The sequence below is a fragment of the Eutrigla gurnardus genome (assembly GCF_963514095.1).
Source record: "Eutrigla gurnardus genome assembly, chromosome: 9".
NCBI classification, from domain to species: domain Eukaryota; kingdom Metazoa; phylum Chordata; class Actinopteri; order Perciformes; family Triglidae; genus Eutrigla; species Eutrigla gurnardus.
This window is the reverse complement of record NC_139923.1, coordinates 23,828,025-23,853,314: the sequence shown is the minus strand read 5'-3', so window position 1 is coordinate 23,853,314 and position 25,290 is coordinate 23,828,025. Positions and strand designations below refer to the sequence as shown.

The 25,290-nt window shown below is 42.4% G+C and overlaps 1 protein-coding gene across 2 annotated transcripts in view; it reads left to right on the top strand.

Annotated features, from left to right (window-relative positions):
- Window positions 1-20,428, top strand: part of osbpl5 (oxysterol binding protein-like 5) — a 37,407-nt gene extending 16,979 nt beyond the window's left edge. Inside the window, exons 3-23 of one of the 2 annotated variants that reach the window (XM_084018065.1) lie at window positions 6,027-6,182; window positions 6,433-6,506; window positions 7,735-7,815; window positions 8,122-8,223; window positions 8,418-8,621; window positions 8,947-9,031; window positions 9,141-9,303; window positions 12,986-13,199; window positions 13,478-13,662; window positions 14,294-14,375; window positions 14,730-14,828; window positions 15,045-15,141; window positions 15,404-15,502; window positions 15,962-16,059; window positions 16,212-16,301; window positions 16,659-16,795; window positions 17,152-17,331; window positions 17,526-17,655; window positions 17,966-18,080; window positions 18,163-18,265; window positions 18,648-20,428. In XM_084018065.1, the coding sequence (XP_083874191.1) occupies window positions 6,047-6,182; window positions 6,433-6,506; window positions 7,735-7,815; window positions 8,122-8,223; window positions 8,418-8,621; window positions 8,947-9,031; window positions 9,141-9,303; window positions 12,986-13,199; window positions 13,478-13,662; window positions 14,294-14,375; window positions 14,730-14,828; window positions 15,045-15,141; window positions 15,404-15,502; window positions 15,962-16,059; window positions 16,212-16,301; window positions 16,659-16,795; window positions 17,152-17,331; window positions 17,526-17,655; window positions 17,966-18,080; window positions 18,163-18,265; window positions 18,648-18,783 (2,610 nt within the window). In that variant the 5' untranslated portion in view covers window positions 6,027-6,046 and the 3' untranslated portion in view covers window positions 18,784-20,428. The remainder of the gene's footprint in view (window positions 1-6,026; window positions 6,183-6,432; window positions 6,507-7,734; window positions 7,816-8,121; window positions 8,224-8,417; window positions 8,622-8,946; window positions 9,032-9,140; window positions 9,304-12,985; window positions 13,200-13,477; window positions 13,663-14,293; window positions 14,376-14,729; window positions 14,829-15,044; window positions 15,142-15,403; window positions 15,503-15,961; window positions 16,060-16,211; window positions 16,302-16,658; window positions 16,796-17,151; window positions 17,332-17,525; window positions 17,656-17,965; window positions 18,081-18,162; window positions 18,266-18,647) is intronic. The other variant, XM_084018066.1, reaches the window with a different exon arrangement.
- The last annotated feature ends 4,862 nt before the right edge of the window (window positions 20,429-25,290 follow it).

Below are 25,290 nucleotides of genomic sequence, written 5' to 3'. Positions count from 1 at the left end.
TATTAATTACTTCCAGATATTTCGATGTTTTGAATTGCTGGGACTGACCTAGGGCGAGCATTTTAAAAATGTTATCGGCTAGATTCTGGTGAATGAAAACGTGTTACTGGGCGGCTTTGTCGAGCTCTTAACCTGGATTCTGAATTCTTTTAGTTGCGCTCGGAAAGAGCATTACTCATATATTCATTGTGATTTTGAGCAGTTTGTTTGAGAGGATGTGTCAGTAGATGAAAAAATGATATGATCTTTCTTTTGTCAATAGTAATGAGAACTGAACCAGTGGATGTTGGTGTTATAGAAAGAATTTTTGAGCGATTCTGCAGCAGAGGCAGTGGATGGAATGCACTGAAAATGAGTAAATAGAATAACAAATGTATATCTTTCTTGTGTATACATCTCCACTTTCTCCATTGTACCACATTGGAAAAAACAAGTGGTCCGTCTGCTACAGTGCATTGCGGTGCTTATTGTTGATGCACATACTGTACTTGGCGACAGCTTATTGGTGTATATCTAGGTCATATGGCCATCCATTAGGCCCGTCGTCACTGGAGATGGGGGTTAACAGGGTTGGGGTTGTTGAAGGTAGGACAGATGGAGCAATAGAAGGATGGAGAGAGTGTCTGGACTTAATCTGTGCCATCATATTAGCAACAGCTGGCTTGATGCTGGCTGTCAGAATTGCAATGCTCTCACACACTTAGCACATACTGCAGTGTGCACACACAATTTGAAATGTCAAGGCCATATTTGTGTTCGGCTGTCACTGAAATTGAGCTTCTGATAGTGGGTACTGTCCTTCAGTGAAGAATAGTATATTTCTATACCCATTTTCCTTTTTTGAAATAATTTATAGCTCTTGTGATCAACTGTCATAAACTAGGTTTTGGGGGTTGGTTTTAAGCATGTATGTCTTTTAGTTTTTAAATTATAGGTTTGTTCCTGAAATTTGCAGTATGTCAGGGACTAAATGTGTGTCGGTGTACTTGAGCTGTCAGCTTCAGTTTATTCGGATGCCTTCCCCCTTCTTTTTTTTTCATCAAACTTTGACATCACCCAGGCAACAGTATGGTGGCAAATGAAAATGTAGCAAAGTGCATCAGTCCATGCAGAACTTGGTGAATTATTTATATGCACAGGGCTTGTAGGGTGACTTTAAAAATGTTTTTCCATAACAATAACAAAGTACCTGTTAAACATAACTTCTCTTTACTTTTTTAGTTATCTCAATACCAAATATAACTCCAAGAACTCAAATCATATGGCACAACGGTGTTGCCATATTTTTAACTTGGAGCACACCCATTAAATTAACCCAGTTTGTCCTGTATTATGTTTGCTGTATCAGGAATTTGGAGCAGTTCCCTCATATTCTAAGAAAAGAATAATCTTGATGAACTGGAAAGTGCTCAAAATATCCTGCTTTGCAATAACTTGCACTGCACTGTAAAGCATTTGAATTTGAAATGTTTTTTTGTTTTTTTATTATTCTAAAATGATTTATATCGTAATACATTGTGGTTGTAAATCCTATCTGACGCTACACTAAAGTGAGAGGGCTGGTGTTTGAAGACACAGTGTTCTATTTCTGTATGAATCAACAAGCTCATGAGTTAAAATGATGAAAGAAATACTTTTTATCTAGTGCCTCTTGTGAGGATAACAATGATTTATGATGAGACCAACAATATGCCTATAAAAATAAGATGGAACACATTGGCGGTAGCTGATGTTAGGAGTTGGTGAAAATGTAACCTAGATAACTAAGCTGAATGTTTTATTAAATAATGGAAAAACAGAAACTTTCACACATTCACTGTGCTTGGCTCTTTGCTGCTCCACTTCCTCAGACAGATAGTCAAGAATATGCTGTGTCGCTCTGAGGGAGTATTGCTCTCAATAACTAAACTGTACATTCCAACAGTGCTCCAAAATATCCAAATGGACGGCGCATGAATAGGGGGGTTACACTGACCTGACTTTGGATCACATATTGAAACCTTGCAGGTGAATGTATGTCTCGTTTTTCTGATGCAGTGGCACAGCTACCTTTTTAAAGTTGTTTTTATACCGGGTAGGACGTAACTTCTACGTGCTAGCAGGCCTAGCAGAGAGAGAGAGAGACAGGTGAATGACAGCAGGGACAGGGTGAAGAGCCAACACTAAATGGGGAAGGGAAGTTGAACTCCATATGACATCTTAAATAGATGTTGTGTTGACAGATTGGGTGTCAGTGTGTAATTTAGGATTCCCAGACTTTGTGTAAACCAAAAGTAGCCTTTGTTTCAATGTGAATTTAACTGAAAAACACTCCCCAGTTTGACTTTTTCAGCTGAATAAAACCCAGTGATTTGATTGCAGCTACAAACACTAACTGTTAACCCACAGAAGCACAGTAACATTTGCATCCTACAGTTACAGGTATTAGTATAAAGACGGACTAGGTGCTACAACCAAAAGGTTTCTCAGCCAGATTGTCATACAGTGTTTGGGGTGGAATCTAGTTTGGTTAGGATAATGTGATCTGGTATATTTTATTTATTATTTCATTCATTTAATATTTCATTATATCTTATTATATCATATAGTATTAAGAACTAGCCTCAGTTCTCAGCCTCTGCTGCCCAGCCTTGTGTGTCCCTCAGAGAGACTGGGATTTATTCGTGTTAGGTCAGTCATGCATGGTGACAATATACAGGTTAGAACATGTCAACATGGTCCCTTCCAGACCTCCCTCTGTTTTCCTCCCTCCACCTGCCAGTGTAATGATTACTAAAAACGAGCAAGCCTCATGTGACAGCAAGACTTGCTTTCACCTCGACAAGGTTACTGTGGGTCAGATAGTTTGTTGTTGTTTTGTGGTTTTATCTCTTCTTCCTCATAGTTCAAGGTTAATGTGTGCCGCATGAACGTGTGTTATTGACTTGCCCAGTGCTGCTACCTCGCTGTTATCTTTTCCACAAGTTGTTCCTATCACTGGGTAAATATTAGACTTGCAGCATGACAGCGGTAGATGGAGTTAATGTTAGCCTAGCTTGTCAAACTTCAGGTGCACAGTGATTTGTGAGAGTCGAGGTTTCCCACGAATGCATGTTATGTTTCAGTATTAATAGAAGGTCAATCAAAGGGTGTCTGCTTCGAGCAAGCAAAATGGTGCTTTAATTTCTCCTTGGGTTCTCATTGGACTGGTTCCTCTCATGTTTTCTCCTTTTTCAATATCTAAACTCATGTGACCTCAAAAACCTTATATTTTCACTCACGGAGAATAAAACAAAGGTTCTTCCGATTCAGTGTTCTCCCTAAGGTCACATGATGTTAAGTGCCACCAATTATTATTTAATTTCCAACTTATCTGAGCTATTTGTATTTATGAGGGTCCCACTGATATCTGAATTTCCTTTTTTGCTGTTGATGTCCAGTTATGCTTCCGCTCACAGTGATAGCTTCTCTATTACACACACTGTGTGTCTTCGCCCACTTCTGGAAAGGCCATCACTCAACTTTGCAACCCGATCATACAGTAGCCTGTAATGTTTTGATTTAAATTTGGACACGGAAACAGTGTGCTGTTATTAAATTTCAAATATCCTTGTGTCTTAGTTATTGTAAGATTGTAACAAAACCTTTGTGGGTGTGTGTAATTCGTGTGCTAAATTATGTGTGTTTGTGAGCAATGCGCACTCAAAGCTCAGCCACTGCTGCTGGGATTGGAGGGGAGTATTTTCTCCCTCCTTTGGCACTACATCGTGTGCATGTGTAATCCTCCCTTCGGTCTGCAGCAACAAGGCAAGCACACACTCACGGTCACGTATGCCCGTCCACACACTCGTTTTCTACGCTTGCGTCATTCTACAAGCGCCACACGAACACTAATGGGACGGCCTCCGTATATGCTCAATGACAGGCCCACACGATACTAACACATTAAGCATGCAGGGACTCCACACCCATGCCCAGTCTAGACTGCGTAATATGCTCACACGCACACACACAGTCCAGCAAATCTCCGCCCTGCAGCTGTGAGAACCAGCTGTGATTGGTTTGTTCTGTCTGTCTCCATGTCTGCCCATATCTTGACCCGCCCTAGGGCCTGGCCCTGCACTGTAACTGGTATTAATTCTCCATGTGTGCCTGTCCTTATACAGTTTGGCAGCCCATTGTGTTTACTGTTGTGTAACGCTAAAGCTTCATGCTCTTTTCCATGCAGCCTGCACCGCACTCTGGGTTCAGCACTCAACTACACATGCACACATGCACTGCAGCAATGGAGTACTATTTATAGACCTGCTCCACAAGGACAACTAAGGCTCCTTTTCTGTAGGAACAAATGTAACTTTTCCATCTCATATCTTGGTTGCTCATAGCTACCTCTATGAAAGGACAAAGGAGGTGAGGGCAGGAGGAAGAAATGTACCAAAGGGATTGCAAGATCATAAATGAAAAGGGAGTCAGACTCAGAATGAGTCACATAGGCAGGGTAAAAACAGGAGGGAGGCAGGGAGTGGTTTGTCGAGTATACGGATGTGAGAGTGCTTGTGCATTTTTAATATGTGCATATATGTAACCTACTTGAAGAGGGAGGGTGCAGTTTGTTAACCGCCAAGACTCCTCCCGCACTTCATGTGGTTTCCAGTTTAAGCCACAGTCAACCTACATGTTTTACTTCTACCATTATTAACGCGTTTTCCTCATCCACCGGTTTCATCACATTTCAATGGTGTGGGAGAGTCAAACGATGAATCAGTCCGTGAAAATGTTCTATGAATGAATATTATGCAACGCGCTCTTCTTGGATGTTGTAATTGAGATCTTGTAGGCGAGTCTGCTCTGTAGGCTGGAAGTCAGAGGGTCTTGTTTTTGCACTAAAATAAAATGAATGGGATTATATCGATCTCAGCAGAGAACAGTGTGGCCTTCCAGACAGACCCAGGTGGAAACAGCTCCATTAACCTCAGTGTTTTACAGTTGGCTCTGGTTCGTGTCACCTCACCTCCCGTTAGGCAAAAAAAAAGCATTGTGTTTAAATCTGTCTGAAACAGCCGTGACCCTCAGCAGTTGTTAATAACATGCTATAAATAGTTTGCCACTTGTCGATAGTTACAGAGCTCAGAAGAGGAGAAAACAAGGCAAAAGAGAGAGAGAGCAGAAGTGTGTCTGGGTATCAAAGAAGAAAACCTGTCATTAACAACACACAGAAGACTTAAATTCTTGACACGGTTATTTCTCTGTTTGTATTCCTGTATGGTTTCTTGTATGTGTTTTTGTCTTCTTTGTGTGGGCATGGTGGCCTAAAAATATGACTAATCCACTCACTGCTGTAAATTCACAACACGAAGCCGCAGAGCTACAGCTTGAATACTGCCCACATCTGCCATCGCTGCATTTGTCCCCTTTTGTGTGCTGAGATGTGCATCTCATTAGTTGATGGATATCAAGGGAATGACTGTAGAAGAAACATTTCTGGGAGCTAAGTCATTTTCCGAAGTGAAGCCTGTTGATGCAGGCCGATTGTAAGGAGGAAGGAGTCGCACCAATGGTGGTGGGGGTCCTCTCGGACAGTGAGTCTCTGTCGACCGAGTGACTGAACTTGGTTGGAGACGCTATCTGTCATATACACTGACAATGTGCAGTCTGAACTGCTTGTCACTGCCATGCACAGTGCTATTATGTTGACAGGCTGACATGTCCTGGTACAGTAGGTCTTTGTTAGTGTTAGAGAGGCGAGAAAGGGCGGGGGTCCCGACAGAATGATAGCTATATGCAAAGAGAAAGACGAGGGTGGAGTTTAAGAGCTCAGCATTAGTGATGCACGGAGAAAGAGCAAGTAAGATAATATCAAAAAGAAGAAGAGCTACAAGGACAGGATTTGTCACTTGCATTCTTTTGAATCCTAATATTTGATGAACAAATGCATTCATGCAAAAATGTCGGAACATTTTCTAATCAGATTGTTTTTTTTCCCTCCTTCCTTTTCCAAATCTTCCCTTCCCTCCTGTCTTCCCTCTGCACTTCTCCCCCTCCCTTAGAGGACGAGCAGGTTGTCAGGATGAAGGAGGAAAACTTGTTCCATCGGAGGTTTTCTCTGTGCCCCAGCACCACCTCCCCACCCAAAATTGACCCTCGCACCCTCACACGGAACTTGTCTTATGGAGGAGACAACGACCTCTACAACCTCAGCCCAGGTAAAAAGGCCAAGAGGTCAAAGCCGACGAATGAAGTGTGAATATAACAAATTAAGATATTTCAGTGACGTGTGCCAGTGGCGTCTAATGTCTGTGAAATGATGGCGTACTGTACTTAGTCCATACAAATCAACAAACCTCAGCTGCTGCTTACGATCTGCTTCCGGGGCTGCCATGCTTTAATTGTCTGTCAGCAGGTTTATTTGCGGAGTTCATTTGTATGTGACTGTGTGTTGTGGGTTCCCACCAGGCAGTGACACAGACAGGAACGGTCTCTCCATGCTGAGTAATGAACTTAGTCCTGCCCAATCACCAGGCAGCAAGGTAAGAACACAGATACTGATTGGGCAGCTCACTCTAAATGACTCATTAGGTGAGCCCCTGTCCTTTTGTATTTTTTTTCCCCCTCTGATTGTTTGCAGCATTAGCAAACTAAAATTATTGGAGATATTGGACAAACCTACAATTTTATTTATCTATTTTTTATCATTAAATATACAAGATTGTGATTTTTGTTTCAACATGAAATCAGATTTGATAAATCAGTGCTAACAAACCAGGAATTAATAACAGTTTTACGTCATGACACTGCAACATTATACATTTTATAAAAGCTAAGGGTGTAAAGAAAATATGGATTCAGTATTGTATTGTAATATTATGATTTGTTATAGTCAATTGATTCTCAAAAAAAACATAATCAATAATGATATTAGTTTGCATGCAAAGATTAACTCAGTCAACACTTTATTACATTTTCAAAGATATAGTTTATGTGCTCTCTCGAAGTTTGCCGTGATGTTGGATGTTTCAGGGACTTTGATAAATGCTAATGCAGATCCCAATGTTTTGCATTAGATAACTATATGCATTTAGTTGTGTGTCCTTTTATATCATGACAGTTTTCCTAAAATTAGGTTTTAAACTATCATTATAATACGCCTTGCTTACAGTAAGGCAATATATTGAATCGTAACCCCTGTATCATGATGCTTATCGTAGTGCCAGATTCTTGCTAATACAGTTATATCAGGGCCATGGTGGGAACTGTGTCTTTATTACCACTAACCTTGTATGTGCCCCAGATGTTTAATGCCCTGCTTCTGCCTGTGTTGAAGTAATTATAACAATTTGTTCCGTTCTTTAGTAATACTAGTTAGTAGTGGTAAATAAATGTTTCCAATGGCAACTGGGTTATCTCATTCTGTCTCGTCTCCTCATTTTGTCGCCTTGCCACATCTCACAATTTCGCCTGTTTATATGTGGAATATTTCATAGGCGCAGCTGCATCTCAGGCCTTTGCCCTTTCTTCAGTCTTGAAAGCCATTATGGGACAATTGGAGACTGGGCACAGCCTTAAGCTTGCATGGTGTATTTTTATAACAGGCTTCTTTTGACACAAGTAGACAAGACTAAACGCATGTGTGGCTTCACCAAATTTTGTGATTCTTATTGATATAGTGCATAGAGAACAAGTGGTTATGTACCAGAACCGCCTGTGAAGTTTAAAAATTTCTCGCTGGCTGACTGTCATCTCTCCTCCCTCCTCAAGTCTGAGACCAGGATGTTTAATGGTGTTGAGAAGGACTGCCCCTCCCCCACAGAGAAACTGGCCCGGAAGGAGTCTCTCAAGGTACACATCACCTTCTTAACATGAGACAGTTGTGCAAAATGTTGAGCATTAGTATGAAAATGGTAGCATCGTGAAGTGCATGTGATTTAGCTCTTAAGTAACTCTGTCAGCTCATTGGGACACAAGCCATTCAGGAACCTTTTTTTAATTCACCTGTATGCATGCGTACATGTTAATGATAACCAAAGACGGTGTGAGCGCTAGAATTTGGTTGACTCTGCTTCCACCTAGTGTTGGTACTCCCTGTTCAGTCCTGTGACTAGTAAGACTGATGACTCATTCATATGCCTTTGTCTTGTTTCACAGGTCCAAAAGCAGAATTATAGGCAGGAGAAGAAACGGGCAACTAAAGAGCTGTTTAGTGCACTAAAGGATCCCAGTGTTGTCATCATGTCCAACTGGCTAAAGGTGAGGGGATGTTGTCTATTAGACAGAGCTACTACATTATTCCACAATGTGGAACACACCAGAATAGATTATCTCTAGAGACACATTATTCAGACTTTGTATCATCTGTCATTTATGCCTTTTGCTCATTATAATCCTAGTTGTAATTTGCACATTTGGGCTGAATCACTCTATCATCCCCTGTCCTTCTTTAGATCCGTGGTTCATTAAAGAGTTGGACCAAGCTGTGGTGTGCCCTGAAGCCCGGAGTTCTTTTGGTCTATAAGACCCCCAAATCGGACCACTGGGTGGGCACCATCCTGCTCAGTGCATGCAAACTGATTGAGAGACCCTCGAAGAAGGACGGATTCTGCTTCAAGCTTTTTCACCCACTGGACAAATCCATCTGGGCTGTCAAGGTCAGACATGTTTGTAGGCTCACTGGCATTTTTATAAATCCAGCAATAACAAATGATGAAAAGAAGACTTAAGTGGTCATAGTGAGACAACAGATCTGTAATAATTTATGTTCATTTTGCAGTGCATATTGATGCTCACTCTTGTCAGTGCTTTTTTTTTTTACCTTTCATTTTTATTCACCCAGTAGTTTGCATTTTCAAGAGATAATGATCCTGTTAAGTGCTCCTTTATGCTCATGGCCCTTGAGAGAGCCTTTTGCTTCTGTTGGTACAACATGACTGAAGTGGAATGAAGCGTGACTCACCGTTTCATCCATATGCTCAGGGTCCCAAAGGAGAGAACGTTGGCTCCATCACACAGCCCCTACCCAGCAACTACCTGATCTTCCGAGCAGCATCTGAGTCCGACGGTGAGGCCTGTGTGCGGTTGTTTCGGTTGGACGTGCACAATCTAGTGTTTTCAATGAATTATTTATTGAATGCCCTCCTTCCAGTCTCTAAATGTGTCTGTCCCTCCAGGGCGGTGCTGGATGGATGCCTTGGAGCTGGCTCTCAGCTGCTCCAGCCTCTACAAGCTGACAGCCAAAGGCGGGAAAGAAGGGGATATCAGCACATCTTCCGAGTCCTCCCATATACTCCACCTGCTGCAGTCTACCACACTCACTGATGCAGAGCTGCTTCAGTAAGTACTTGGACACTTGTACAGCTGCATACACTGACAACTCGCGTATAATTTAGCTCAGTTTTGCATGTATTAGTAGTTAGATGATTTGTGTTTCCTGTAATCATACTCCAAGTTGTTGTACTTGCACATTCATGCACAAGACTGTTGGTATTTCTACCAAAAACGTTTACGCTGACTTATTTATGCAGTCAGAAATTCCCTAGCGGTATGTTTAAAATATCTTTGCAGTCCCTGGTGTTTAACTCAGAATAGCAGCTTAAGAAATTTCCAGAAATATTCTTAAAAACACTGGAACCCAATGCAGCAGACAAGGTTAGCTGTCACAGCTCTGTAGGGCGTAAAATGTAGAACTACGGCAAACGTGCTGGCAGAGCTAACAGTGTTTAGCTGAGGGGAAACGAGTGTGGGTGCTATGCTTCTGCATCTTTGCTATATTAATGCTTTGAATGTAGTAAATATCTCCTTTAACCTGTGTATATTTTCAGGGAAGCATGTCTAATATAATGTCAGGTACTACGTACATTGTATCCTACGTATTTGCCATTGGATTAGAAAACTGTAACCTTGTAAAACCAGAACTTTAAATGTGTGTTTGCTTCAAAGGTGCCAAATTAAGCATTATATAAGACTGTATTATAAAGAAAATAAGAAAAATGTATTTTAATAGATATTACTCTGTATCTGGTTTTCCAGAGACGGTACCATTAAACTGTAAGAACTACTAGTTAGAGGCAGGTATACATAATAGAGTCATATATAGTTATGGATATGAACAGTAAGAGCAGTAAAGAGTGTATAAACATTACTTTATGTCCTGATGTGACATAAACACAAAAACAGGGTCAGCATGATCGAAGAAAAGGTGATTCTGCAATTTTGAATGATAATAATGCCTTGAGTGTATGTTTTCCCAGTTGCCCCAGGCAACTGACTCTGGGCCATTGTTAAACATTTACATTTAGCCTGGCGGCTTATATTGGAAACCATCTGATCTTGTAGGAAGCAGCTACAGTAAGCACTCTGCCAATTATACCAGTATACTGTGGTGTGTCATTTTGTTTCATTGAGGAAATGCCGTATGATTATATAGGAGTGTGACTCTAGCTTGTGCCTCTCATGTGGTCATCTTCTTTACATTTGAACGTTTGAGTGTGGAAACTTCTGGTAGTTAGCTTTGCTTCATTGTGTGTATAAAGTAGCACTTTGTGAAATGGTTAAAATCCTGCGTTCCTGGGCCCTGGAGAGAATGTTACTAAAAATAGCAGGATAGAAGAGTCTTTGAGTGTGAAAATGTCTTCCAAACGGTGATTTATGTTGTAAAAAAAAAAACTGCTGAGGCTTTTAGAGCCTTATAAAACTTGTCAGTTTGATGTGCTGAATTTATAGTGTCTATGAAATATTCCAAAAATAGATTTTTATTGCAAAGTTATACATTCAATACAGATTCTGAAATGATTGCCTAAATAGTGACTAAGCTGACATGAAAAGTGAATGCCAGTCGAACACGTAGTTGTTTCCCAGCTTTTTATCTGCAAGACAGCTTACGCCCATTAGAGTGTTTGTAGCTATACAAAACTCCGATTTAAATATAGGGGAAACAAAAATGTGTATGTTGCAGTGTTACTATCAGCAACACAGGGTCTTTAAATGCTACCTCATCTGCCTTTGTTGATTTATAGATGTTACCTATCTATCATAGTTATTTTCCCATTTCCACTTGAATGCTGTTTGCAATTCTAGACATCCCCACCCCCTCCTCCTCGCCTTCTTCCCTCCTCCATAGCTGTACCCTCCCTCTGGCCATCCATCCCAGCTCTCCCTCCTTTCCTGCTCCTCTGCCAGCCAGTCACAGCAGCCCGTACGATCACATGACTGACAGAGGAGCAGGAAGATGAAATGAGAACCTTACACACCCAAGAAAGAGACGGCAGCCGTTGCAAGCCCGCACACAACACACACACACACACACACACACGCATTGGCACACAGACAGAACGGTGCACATCCGACACACATTCAGGAAGCAGAGTCGAGGGAGCCAAACGGCATTTTTGTTTGTTTTTTTAGATTAAAAGCATTTACGTGCCCACAGGAGCAGAGATAAGGACAGACTGCGCTTGTGTTGGGATTTACTGGTAACGTCGTTTGTGGTGTTTTGATTCCTGAGGAAGAGTTTGTCTGTACGCTGTATGTCTTTGAGGTAAGGAGAGCCGCATGTGATCCAGGGTGTGTTTGGATTAATAAATAACGTTACTGGTGATTCAGAGTCCTCAGGAATGTGACTGTTCTCGTTTGTCGAGCCTTCAGGCATTTTGAAAATTGAACTCCCTGTTGCCTTGTTTTCTGTGACCACAATCCCATCACTTAGGTGGGTTTGAGAGCTTATGACACGCTACAATTATCCTCCACTGACTCCTGTTTGACTGTATTTGTTCCATACCAAGTTTAGAGGATATGTGCGATGCCTGATTTGAGACCTTTTGAGAACGCATGCTTTCATGTCTGCAATTGTCTGCTTGTTTTGAACATGTTTTTGGACATGTGCACCCACCAGAGTACACAGACGTCCACTGTCTGACTTGTAAAATGGCTGTAGGATTGGAACCATGATGTTCCCTCTGAGCTATTGATTTCACCCCCACCCCTCCCTCTTTGCTTCCCTCATTTTTGCTTCCCTTGTCTTTGGCTATTTAGAAGCTGAGGCGTGACTTTCTTCACTGTTTCCCCTTTTTTTCCAACTTTGTTCTGCTTTTGGAGTGCTGATAACTGAGGTTTCGGTTTGATGCAGCCAAGACTGAAACATTCAACGTTGAGACAATTATTTACCAGCATAGCATACCGTTTAAATGAGTAATCTCTCAATTTTGTGTGTGTGTGTATACATAACAGCGTGTGTAAAATGCAGGCAGGCAGGTCAAATGTACTTAATACATCCAGGTCAGCCAGGTTTTACACATTTAAAGGTCAACCTGAGCCTTGAAGGTTCATTGCAGGTTATATCTGTTTTTCTCAGAAATCTATGCAATGTTTTAGTTGTTTATAGATTGCCTTAATTCTCATAGCTTTGGCAGCCCTGAAGTAAAAATTAAACAAGATGTTTGTAATGTCATGTGACATTACTCATGTCTTTAATGTCAAATCAAGGTCATTAAACATTCCTAAAGTTACATTCACTTGACTCGTCACTGGTAATGACTTGCTGACATGCTTATGAGAGCCGCTTATGACACCAGTTACTTAACATGTGATGTGAAGATACAACCTGTCAAATATATCAAAATATATCTATATATATATTTTTTTTTACAGAGGAACTACCTAATTTGAAAGCTTTATTTTTGGCAACTGGACTTTGTTTAGGTCTGGGAGGGTCTAGGAGTCACATGCCTCTCACAGTATTATTGACCCTAAAATACGGTAAATACCTAAACTCCCCACTAGTCAGTTAGAACTGAAGAAGACTCTTGGATTAGAGTTAAAAAAAAAAAGGTTTCAAAGATGACCATGACCTGGATGACTGAGAAGCTTCACCTCATTAAGTCCTAGGATTATTATTTGTCTGTATTTTATTACAGTATTTCATCCTTGTCTAAACTGGACATGCAGTAGAAATAAAACCATTGATTGTTGCTTAATATAATTCTAACCTTGCTGTGCACTTCTCCTCTGTTACCATTAGGTTAAATGACACTGTGCTGCTGGGCAATCACCACATGGAGCATGACGGCTTTTCAGACAAATCGGAGCGCGAGGCTCACGATGACTGGGACACTACGGCCAATGAGAACGGTGGAAGGCTGACGGAAGAGAGCGACATGGACCAATCGGACGAGCTGTCCCCGGGGCCACAGGCCACAGCCTATGTAGAGCAGAGCACAGAGGAGATGGCTGAGGTGAGTTGCGGTTTCAGTCACAGTATTTATGTCGGGGAGCTCTGCATTGTTTTGTCACAGTTACAGTTCCCTCACAGCAGCACGGTTTCTTATACTCCAGGCATTCTGTATCCATCAGTACCTTCTCTTACTTGCCACGGCCTAATATGAATTCAAATGTAACGGAAATCCTCTCTTTATATGTCCCATTTGTTTCAACCGCTCCGTCTGGAGAGCCACCGATGTGACTATAAGGTACCCCCACTCATGTGCACTCATATCTGTATGTGTTACTTCAGGCTGGGGAGGCGTCCCAGGTGGAGACTGTATCAGAGGAGAACAAGGGTCTGATCTGGACCCTGTTGAAGCAGCTGCGGCCAGGCATGGACCTGTCCAAGGTGGTGCTTCCCACCTTCATCCTGGAGCCCCGCTCTTTCCTGGACAAGCTGTCTGACTACTACTACCATGCTGATCTGCTCTCACAGTCAGTATAACTTAAAGTCACTATAATCAGGCGTGAAAGTGGGACAGAAGGATAGTAAATACATCTGATTGGCAGTTTGAGACATAATAATATCAAGCAAGTTAATTTTTGATGTGCTGCAGCCTGGTGTTCCTCCCAGCTGATTCCAGTCAACGAGATACTCACCCCACAGTCATTTCCCCTGCAACACTTAACCAGATGTTACAGAGAATCCCCCGCTAGAAGCGAGACAACAGGCGAGCTCAAAGATGCTCAATTATTGTAGATACGGTTAATAAGTCACAGAACACACATACACAGGGGTATGTGTGTGTTAAAACAGCTGACTATACAAAAATAGACATGACTCTTCATGAGAAAAATGGGGCAAGGGGGTGGGTGCAGTGACCCCTTTAATATTAAGCCTGGACCCCCCCCCCCCCCCCCCCCCCCTCTGGCCCCTCTAACTGGAAATGTTTAATTATTCCTGCCAAGCCTGCCAAATTCTACTTTAACCCTTACTGAAGTGTGTGTGTGTGTCCATAAGAGTGTGTACATATTCCGTCAAAGTAAGATAAAGCTTGGGATTATTATCTGTCTGATTTTCCTGTTCTAACCGTGTCCATCCCCTTCACCATGTTTCCTCCCACAGAGCTGCACTGGAGGAGAGTGCATACGGTCGGATCAAGCAGGTGTTGAGGTGGTACTTGTCTGGCTTCTACAAGAAGCCCAAGGTAAGATTGTTTTCATCAGGTGGCAAATTGGTATCATAATGGCCCAAATATAGGGAAACCCTGATTATAAGGTGCAGCACCTGTATTTAGATAAATACTTTTTAAAAGTGATGGGTAGGTAGCTATAGCATTACTACCTTAGTGGTCTTTCAAATTCCATTTTACCATCTCAAAGATCAGCAGTAAGCAGAAGATTCAGCTGTTTGGTGTTTGCCAAAGCTTTCGCATGGTAAACTACTCTGTAAATGGTCATTTCTCCGTTCTGTTTTTCAGTCACAGTCTCTCCTGGAAGGAGGCTCAACATCTTGTGGTAGAAGCTGCTTACCTTAATGCTAATGTGTTTGCATTTTCCAGGGTCTGAAGAAGCCTTACAACCCAATCCTGGGGGAAACGTTCCGCTGCTGCTGGCTTCATCCTCAAACCGACAGCTGCACTTTCTACATAGCCGAACAGGTGAAAATTCATAGCCGGAATGTGTAAATGCACAGGACGTGATTCATTCCTAGTGTGAAATATTTAGCACATTTTGGCAAACTCACAGAGCACAAACCTGTGAAATGCAGCGGGTGTAAAAATAATGTGTGCCAGAGGGTATCTGACACCTCTTTTTCACACACTGCTGCTCAAATATCTGTCTCTCTCTCTCTCTCTCTCCGTTCCCTCTGCCAGGTATCCCACCATCCGCCCATCTCTGCCTTTTATGTCTGCAATAGGAAGGATGGTTTTTCTATCAGTGGCAGCATCCTGGCCAAATCCAAGTTCTACGGTACACAGCATAATACAATATTTAATGTTTGTTTAATGTGCCAGTAGACCTACACAGAAGTCATCCAAGGACATAATGAAGTTATGGGTAGAAATGGTTATCATTTCCTGTTTCCCATTGATCCTGTTCATGCATCTCAAGATTAATGTTTCTGCTTAGAGGCAAACAAAATCAAATGACTTGTGAGTATATAAGTTTTTAAGGGGGGTTTACAAATAAAATGTGTTCTCTAATCACTGTGACTGTCCTCATGCTGTTGTAGGTACCTCTCTGTCGGCCATTCTGGATGGCAAAGCCAGGCTGCTGTTCCTGGGCAGGGACGAAGAGTATGTCATCACCATGCCGTATGCTCACTGCAAAGGTAATAGCCCTCAATTAAATACTGATGACTGTGACCACTAATTAGTCTGTCCATGACCTTGTTGCTGTTAACTTTGGCAGTAGCGTCCCAAAATCTTCTTAATACTGCATCATCTATTTTGGGGAAAAATAAAAACGTTCTGTGGAGGGTTTTACTTACATCGTTTAGACAAAAGGTCCATTTTAGTGTTGCTGTCCCTCTTAATCCTGTTATGTTAATAACAATCCAATTTTAACGGTAACCTTCAGTGTCCCCGTTAATACTACCGAGTCCATTTGTCAGCTAATTACATGGTTGGAGTGATAAGTTCTTTACTCACAGACGATCGGTACGGCGTATATTACAGAAGGAGGAGGTTGTCAGGTGGAAAAGTGAATTCAGTTATTCTTCTCATTTCCATTCTGTTCATCAATGTGCTGTTGATCTGTTGCTGTAATACTGTGTCTGTGTCTCCTGTAGGTATCCTGTACGGCACTATGACACTAGAGCTTGGTGGGAAGGTTACCATTGAGTGTGAGAAAACAAAATGTTTCACAGAGCTGGAGTTCAAACTCAAGGTATATTTTTAAGTCAACATCAATAATATTTGTAAATGCACACGGACTCGTTCTTTTTTCTTAGATTATAATACTTGCTTTACTAAATCTGCAATTGATGCTGTACATTCTGGGATACCAGCAGTTTAAGTAAAGGTTTTGACACTTTGCAGCCTTTCCTTGGAGGTTCCTGCTCTGTGAATCAGATCAGCGGGAAGATCTTTATGGGAGAGGAGCTACTGGCCACCGTTGATGGACACTGGGTGAGAGTTTTTATCCCTCTGTCCCTGGCCACCTGCCATCTCAAACTCCCTCTTTAGTCCGTCTTTCAGCATCCGTCTCTGCCACTTACTTACTGCCGCTCAGTATTTAGTGATTCTCTGTAGTAATTAGAGACCAAATTGGTAATTAGAGGATTTAGGAGCAGCAGGAAGACAAGTAGAGGAGCCCATTTAGAGGGCTCTCACAGCGGGCTGAAGGATCAAAATAAGTTGAGTATTGGAAGGGTTTGAAAATGACTTTGATCATCTTATGGTCTGGAAATTGTTAAGAGAAACTGTATGTTTCTAGTGGCATGGGATGTAAAGTAACACAACATTGTATTGCCGTCCTGGATTCAGGACAACGAGGTGTTCATCCATGAGAAGCGCTCGGGCCAGCAGGAGACGTTGTGGAACCCGAGCTCAGACATTCGCAGCAGCCGCCTCAAGAGACAAGTGGTGCGAATAGACCAGCAGGGAGAGTTTGAGTCTGAAAGGTAACGTGCTCATGGCTCAAGTCGATTCATATGTCACCTATGTATGTCAATCCATCATTAATCTATATTTGGAGGTTTTAATTTATGAAACAAACACCTCGTTTGTCACAACAAAAATGTTGTAGGTAAGCAGGTGACGTTAACAATGTTATCAGTGTGGGTTTGCCAGTCATGGAACCAACCAACCAGGGCTCTGAAAGTGGTACACCTGCATTTATTAACACTAGCCACACCTGTTCATGACGAACATGTCCGCTGTGAGAAAGATCTGTAACCACATCACAAGCTCCCAATTTACTGCTTGCATGTGCAACACGCATGCCCGTGTTCACGTCATTTTGATGTGCTCCCGACAGACTGTGGCAGCACGTGACCAGCGCCATCATGGATCGGGACCAGCTGCGAGCCACCCAGGAGAAGTTTGTGCTGGAGGAAGCTCAGCGGGCCGAGGCCAGGGAGAGAGGAGACAAACCCTCCGTCTCACGACTCTTCCATCAGGACCCCGTCACCTCCGAGTGGACCTACAGGCACATAGAGTATGAACACACTCACACCAAGCAAATAAAACACTGGACACGACACACGCTATTGACGCACACGGTTGCACCTTTTTTACTTTAAATTTCAGGTCAGTATAACGAGCTTTAGCTGTAGAGTAAGGAAAGACATGGAAATAATGCCATGTTCACGTTCAAATTCCACAAGCTTATTATGTTGTCCTGTTTGGCAGCACACGGCCCTGGGACCCTGAGCGCTGTCTGGTTCAGTTCGAGAAGGACGGAGTGGTTCAGACGCACGAGAAAAACCAGAGGCAACACAACGGACTTTCCTACAGCCATAGCTGGGCCAGCCAACAGAAGGTTAGCCAGAACAATCACTCTCTTCCAGACTAGAGCTGTGTTGATCTATTATTGATGGCTGTGTCATTGACATTTCATCAAAAGGAAGGCTGCACTGCTTCCTGTCAAGTAAGACTAAGCCTGATATTTAGGTACTCGAAAATCACTAACGAGCCTGGTCGGCCCCTTTCTTTCTCACTTGTTATTCACAGCAGAGATGCCCAGACAGCAAAACCCCCATCTTTGTTGCATCACCTCGCATTTCATTGTCAATTTGCATGCAGTGAAGTTCGAATAACGTGCAAACTAAGACTCTTCTGCCGTCTCACAGGTTGAGATGAATGGGAAGCGAAGGAAGGCCAGCAGCCAGCCGTCCAGCTGCAGCCAGAACACCGAGAGCAGCAGCACCACACCAGAACCCACACACGAGTCTTCGGACAATGAAGGTGAGGCGCACACGCACTCAAATCTAACAAGATCTTTAGTTGTGGAACACAAGTCTTATGTTCTCACCTGTCATGTTCCCAGGATTCTCAAACCAGTGTGCTCGGTGCAATAAAGAGGTGAAGGATATCGCCCTGCTGGAGGCCTCCGTCACATCCATACAGAAGACACAGCAGGACATCCAGAGGTGAAAATAACACACATTTACATGCATGTGGAGGGAGTTCGGGTAGCATTAAAAGTTCAGACCTTGAATATGTTTGTTATTGGTGCAAAGAAATGTTTCCAATTGAAAAAGTAATATGTATGTTTAGGGGAAGGATAGTGTAAGTAGTTAACATTTTATGATTTGCATTCAAAAGGAATTAGAAAATCACACATTAATATCCACTATTGGATGAATACAACATGGTCCATCTGTTAAATAAAAATAATTTGAAACAGTCAGTTTTCCAGTGTAAAAGGGTTGTTTTTGTGTTTTATTGTGATAGTTTTACACTGATTTTACATTGACATCATGTAGACTTTATTCCTGCTGGGCTTTATTAAACACTGCTCTCTCCCTGTAGGAACCTGGTGGCTCTGAGTCGCCAGCTGACTCGTCAGAGGGCGACAGACGACAGCGTGTCGCTAACGGGCCGTCACTGTCTCGTCCTCTGTGTGCTGCTCCTCTCCCAGCTCCTCCTCAACTACGTCTTCACTTGAGCCTGCTCCTCGGGGAGAAGTTTCCCTCCGACACTGATCTGGAGTCAGATCCCTCCAAAAAGCACAGACTCCAATCAGCAGACGAGGGCAGATCAGTGTTAGGAGGGCAACTTTGTCCCTTTTGATTCCTCTGAAGGGGAGCAGCATGGACATTAAAGCAATAAACACAGCCACCGCCTGTCAGTCATCTGCAGAGAGGAACAGCACCCCCTAGTGTAGCCAGACTGAAATAGCACCGGCACCCATGCACTTTGGACAGAAAAAGGAGGGATGATAGGCTAAAAAGATTTTGAATAAAAGAATGAAATGTAAAATGAAGAATGATTTTGCAAAAAGAAATGACAAAGAGGATGTTTCACCATTCCTTAGTATCTTTTTATATTGCCCTGCAATACTGTTTCTGTTAGTGTGCCTGTATGCGTGTTGTTCGTACCTACAGTACAGTAGGCACTATGGGCGCAGGCAGATCACCGCTTGGACTTCTCCTACACCCCTTCCACTCCAGATTTGAGCCTTAACGCTGAAGCCAAAAAAGAAGAAGAAAAGCGAAGAAGAAGAAAAAAAAACAAACGTAGAAGGAATATCTTCCAACAGTGCAATTCTGTGCGTTTTGTATCGATGTACGCTTAAATACACTCCATCTCGTCTTTTAATGATGATGATTTTACCAAAACAGTATTTATAATCCGAAAGGACAAAGAGTACTTGTTTACAGGGAGCACTGTGTGTGTTTGTAGTGACACGTAGGGGGAAAGGATAATGGGAAGGAGGCAGGGCAGAGAGCCAAACAGAGTGTCTTTGTATTTGTGTGCCTGTAGTGCTGTAACAGAAGGGATAATAGCGTAGCACTGCTTTCCGTCTAGACCACGACACTAGTGTGTACAATCAGTTACATAGAGAAGCAGCGTATGGAGGAAGGGATGAGAGAACGGGTGAAAATACAAAAAAAAAAAAAAAAAGGAATACTTTGGCCTGATAGAAGGGGTTTGTGTGTTCATCTTGGTCCACTCCACGTTCAAGTGTCTGTTTTAAGATGTAAAACACTTAGTAATGAGTTGTTTGTTTATTTTAATCAATTTGTATATATTTGTCTGAAGGTCTTGTGTTTCAAAAAAGAGATTTCAGAATGTATTTATTGGGTGATTAACCTCGACTTTCCTAATCTAATTCAGCTTGGAGGACGGAGACCAGGGGCGACAATCGCTCTCCCAGGGTGGTGCGAGGTTGTTGTGCGTGCGTGCGTGCGTGTGTGTGTGTGCGTCTGTGCGCGTGTGTGTGTGAGAGAAGGAGCACATGTGTGCGAGTAAGCCATTATGGTTGTGCTACACAAAGCCAGATCTGTGATCTTGATTTTTACTGGTTTTTAACCCTTGAATTTCAGTCTCCATTGCCAGTCCTGATAAACCCAATGGGAGAGAATCGGAGAGCACAAGAAGGAAGTTGACTCTTTGAATGCTTTATTTACACCTGAATTTGTTTGTTCTTTTCATTATTTTCCTGTTTTCTACTCTACTGCCATGTTGTGGGGATTCTACATGCCAGATATTTTTGTCATATGGAATGAAACTACAGAGAATATAATATTGCCTGTTTTCATTCATACCTGTGGCGTACTGTAGCACTACAGTAAAACATTTTAACCCTGTCACTGTCTGTCACGGCTCTCATTAATGTCTTGTAAGAGAAACGATTATCCACCAATGAGAAATGCTACATTTGATGGAAGAAAATAATTTCCTCTGTAGTCGGTATTCTCCACTAGAGGGAGCTGTTGATGTGGTTAAACTGAGGTCTCCAACCTGGGACCTTCTAAACAGTAGCTAATTATATTTACTCATGACTGCCTTCCTTTAGTGATAATGCATGTATAACTGCAGCACTGTATGACACAATCATTGGACCGGCCTACATACTAATCGGGGGCTTACTGGCTGTGTGAAACACGCATGTGAGTGTTGAGCAATGGTTTCAGAGGAAAGCTAAAGCTGTTAAACTCACTCAAGGACTGCAAATATCTCACTTTATGGATGTTTTAAAATTGTTGCAGGTGAAAAAGTTTGTCAAAATAACGTCTCAGCTCAGGAAAATTGGAAAATACAAGGTTATGAGTTCAGTACCAGCAGTTTCAACATTCTATACAAAGACTTTTTTAATAACTTTATTCAACATTCTCTGCTATAACTTTTTTCCATTACTTTTTTCGACATACTATCCTATGACTTTTTTCATGACAAAAAAGCAGTAATGAAGTCGTAATATACTATGACTTTTTGACATACTATACGATTCATTTTTTGTGACTTTTTTCAACATATACTATGACTTATGTAATAACTTATTTGGCAGTATGTCAAAAAAAAAGTCATGAAAAAGGTGTTGTCTTGTGGCTCATCAGCTGAGATCACCAGTCCTCTTAAAAAAAAAAAAAAAAAAGCAACACACACCCCTAGTGGATTGTAAGGGTCATTACACATGGAATACTATACAGTGGCTGTATTATTTTTCCTTACTTTTATGATCTACTTTACCACGACATTTTTATGGTACTAAACTATAACATTTTTCATGGCTCCTATTCTCCGACTACTGTGGCTGCAGAGTAATAGCTTGGGGGGGATGCACTCAGCTGTGTTATCACTTGCGGCCCCTACCAGCCGAGGGCCGGTTAAGAATTATTGAGTCAGCAGGCATCAATTGCAGGATGAAACGGGCAATAAACGGCGCTTTGAGAAAATGTGAGTCACACACACACACACAAGCGATCGTATTTTATTGCATTATTCAATTTCTTCCGTGGAATAGCTGTCACTTCCTCTTGTTTCTAGAATCTCGTTCCCATCCACGTTACCAAAGGAAGCCTTTGCAGTGTGATGAGATGAGTATGAAAGAGTCAAGCCTGCCCAAACAGGGACATGCAGTTGTTAGAAGTGTTGTACCATTGTCTAGACTTCTCACATTGTACGATAAATGTTGTAAATTAAACATTTTCTGAATGTGGGCCATTTACCTACGACCGAACTAAAGCAGCAAATGTACATTTCTACCATCTTTGACCCAAATCTTAACAAAAAAGACACGTTTTGTTTTCCATTGAGGCAGCAGAGTGGGCAGATTGGTAGCTGGGCACGGATCAAGGGGTAATCTCCTCCCACGTGGTTTGTTTCTACTCTCCAGTTAGCTGGATGTTTGAGTGGGTGCACACTGGGCCATTGTGTCGTCCAACAGGCCTGACGGAAGCAGCGGCGGTCCAAATTAGGCCAGAGGAGTGTGTGTTTATTTTCCAGACAGTATAAGCACTCCATCAAAGGAGGTTGTGACTGAGTTTGTATCAGTTTCCCTGCCCTGGATCTCTCTCTTTGTCCGTCTCCATGCGTGTCGGTGTGTGTTTACTTCTCCTGGCACAGGGTGAGCGAAGGGTGTAAACCGCTCAAAACGCAGCATCCCACGCGCTGCCATCAATGAACACGCCGAGGGGAACGTAAAAAAAACAACACTGAGTCAGACGAAACTGCAGAAAAATGACATCAACCACTTCATTTTTTTCAAACGCTTATTTTCTCTAATGTCAGCCAAAATGTTTCTCATATGCCCCGAGGAGATTCATTCTCATTGCTGGAAATTCAACCGAGCAGTTTGACCTTTTTGAGAAATACGTTCGCTCACTTTCTTGCTTAACACTATAAATAATTGGCTTGCCTAAGCACACAGACAGGAGGCGGCTAGCCCGGATCTGTAACAAAATCCAACAACCGGCGCCTCTAAAGCTAACACTATCCTATTTGTTTAACCCGTACCAAATCTAAGGTGTAAAAATGGCCCATCATGAGGGCATTTCTTGGTTAAAGTGTCAAAAAGTGATCCATCAACAGGAGCGTGGGCAGCCTGTTACCACCAGTTCATATACGTCTGCTTACCTGTTAGTATCCATACGTCTGTGGTGGTTACAGCAATGGTATGTCTTTGTGAAACTTTCTTGTGAACAGAAGTCTTTGCAGGCTAGTTGTTCCCCTCCGTTCCCAGTGTTTATGCTAAGCTAAGTCAACCGGCTGCTACTAGAGCTGTAGCTTCAACTTTAGGGAGCAGACATAAGCGTGTTATTGATATTTTCATTCAACTCGTCTAATTGAACTATTCCGTTCAATTGGAAACACATCATATTATGAAATATAAGTAATTAAGATATATAATAATGTGTTTTTTCTATAATGGGCATTAATGAGCAGGTTCCTTTCTATAAATCCTTTTGAGCAGCTGCCGTCTGTTTTTGCTTCAGCACTGAGCCATACTTATAATAATTATAATAATCCCTTTATTCTTCCTCTGTGATCCATGGCCTCCCGCTCCACCTCTGCGTTCTTTCTCCCCAGGTAAGCGAGGGAGAGGCCAGCTGCACCGAGGCGTGTCCTGCTTGTTTTGGCTGAAGGTGCTTGCGGGAGTCAGGTCGGATGTCAGGTCGGATGTCAGGTCGGGTGGGTTGCTCTGTGGGTCGCCGCTCTGCTTGCAGGCCCATCCCCAATATGCAAGAGGGAGGCAGAGACAGAGGATCTGTCTGGGCATGTTTTTCAGAGAGCAGAGGAGAGGAAGGAGAAGAAAAGGGAGGAGGGAGGAGGGAGGGAGTCTGGTCCACCCGAGGCGACGTGTGTCATGTGTCTGTTTCTTTATCTGCGCTGCACGAGATCACACGCTGTCACGGCTGTGGTTCAGGAGATAAGAGCGGGGAGGTGCTTTAATCACAAGGTTGGCGGTTTGATCCTCGGCTCCTCTAGTTTGCATGTCGATGTGTCCTTGAGCGAGAAACTGAATCACAAAAAATGCTCCACGGGCATTTCATAGCAGCCCACTGCTCCGAAATGCTTAGGTCCAATTTCATGCATCTCCTATGTTTGTGAAATAAAGTTAACTTCTCTTAGTAAATCAGTGACATCTTGATTTGAATAGTCCTGTAATGTAACATCTCTTCCTCTGACTGTAACTAAGTAGCCTTCAGTAACTAAAGTACTGTCTCTTACTGGTGCTTTACTTGAATATTTCCACCTTCTAGACAACCCAAGGGCCACATTGTGGCACTTTTGACCCCAACACATGGTCTTCATCAGCAGATGAAGCTCCCCCCGTTGCTATGGAAGCGTAGGTGTTCAAACTTTCCATTATTCTGAGCTTTTCTTCTTCTCATCGCTGTTGGCTTGGTCCACTTTCTCGCTTGTTCTGGAGCTGTCGACCATATCACATGATGATGATGATGATGAAGACCATGTGATGCTGCTGTTTGAACTGTTTTACCCTTATTTGACATCTTTAGAAAGTCATTTTGCAAAATGATATTTGTTATATACAAATTGGTCAAATTCTAAAATATTATGTGATATAATATATTTTACTGGTTGAGACCTGGAAGTGTTGGTGTGTACTTTCAAGTACTTTTATTTGTAATGTAACAGTATTTTATATTAACACAGAGGGGTATTACTACTTTCACATAAAATGCTGAAAAACTTCTTCCACTTCTGGATTTAGAGCTTAACAAGAAAACAAAAATCCTTTTAATGCGTCTGATCCGAGTGTTTTTGATACTTTTAAGTTTAGGGTTGCTTTTGATTTGATACTCTCTAACCGCAGGGTTAACACATGTCGGAGTCAGGAGGCTCATGCTTTAACAGATTCATCTTTTTGTAGTTTAATGAGATCATTTTTGTGGTGAGATTTGGGTCTTGGGACAACAGCAGATTACTTTCAGTAAAGTGTCTTACTTTGTATATTTCAGTAGTATGTATGGAGCCTGACCATCTCCTCTCTCTAAAGAGATATTGAAACCAAACCCAGAGTTCTTGGTTTCCTCTAAATCTACTCATCAAACCTGACCTTTGATGGTTCATAGGGTGAATCATTCCGTTTCACTATAAAAAGGGAAATTTCTTCACGGCGAGTACCGATTTGTTGGGGAGGCTTCAGCATTTCCCTGCCAGTCTGTTGCTCTGCCAACCGCCCACAGCGTGTGATGTAAATGCTAGGAAAAGTTCTTCTTGTGCAGGCAGGTAGACTCGGCCTGTTAAAACACAGACAGAGGAGCATTCAGAGGAGATCTTCGTCTCCTTTTACCTCCCAAGATGCAACATTTATTTTGAAGTGAAAAGAAAAAATGCCAGAAAAGCAGTGAGGTGTCATAATGAACAGTTTCGTGCTAAATTCTAATATAAGAAATTCAACCAGCAACCATCAATTACCTAAACTTCAAATACAGTTATTACCAGTTGTGAAGTGTCACATTTTGATTGGTTGCCATGGCGGCGGTGCTTGCCCGCCCGTGGGGTTTCCATGTAGAGCCGCTGCTCTTGTCTGGTCTTGTCCCGGAGCACACGGCCCATCCCGTAGTTTAAAGACACACACACACACACACACACACACACACACACACACACACACACACACACACACGCACACACACACACACACACACACACAGAGGGGATTTACCACTAAACAGCTCACCACCACCTCAGTGCACCAGCC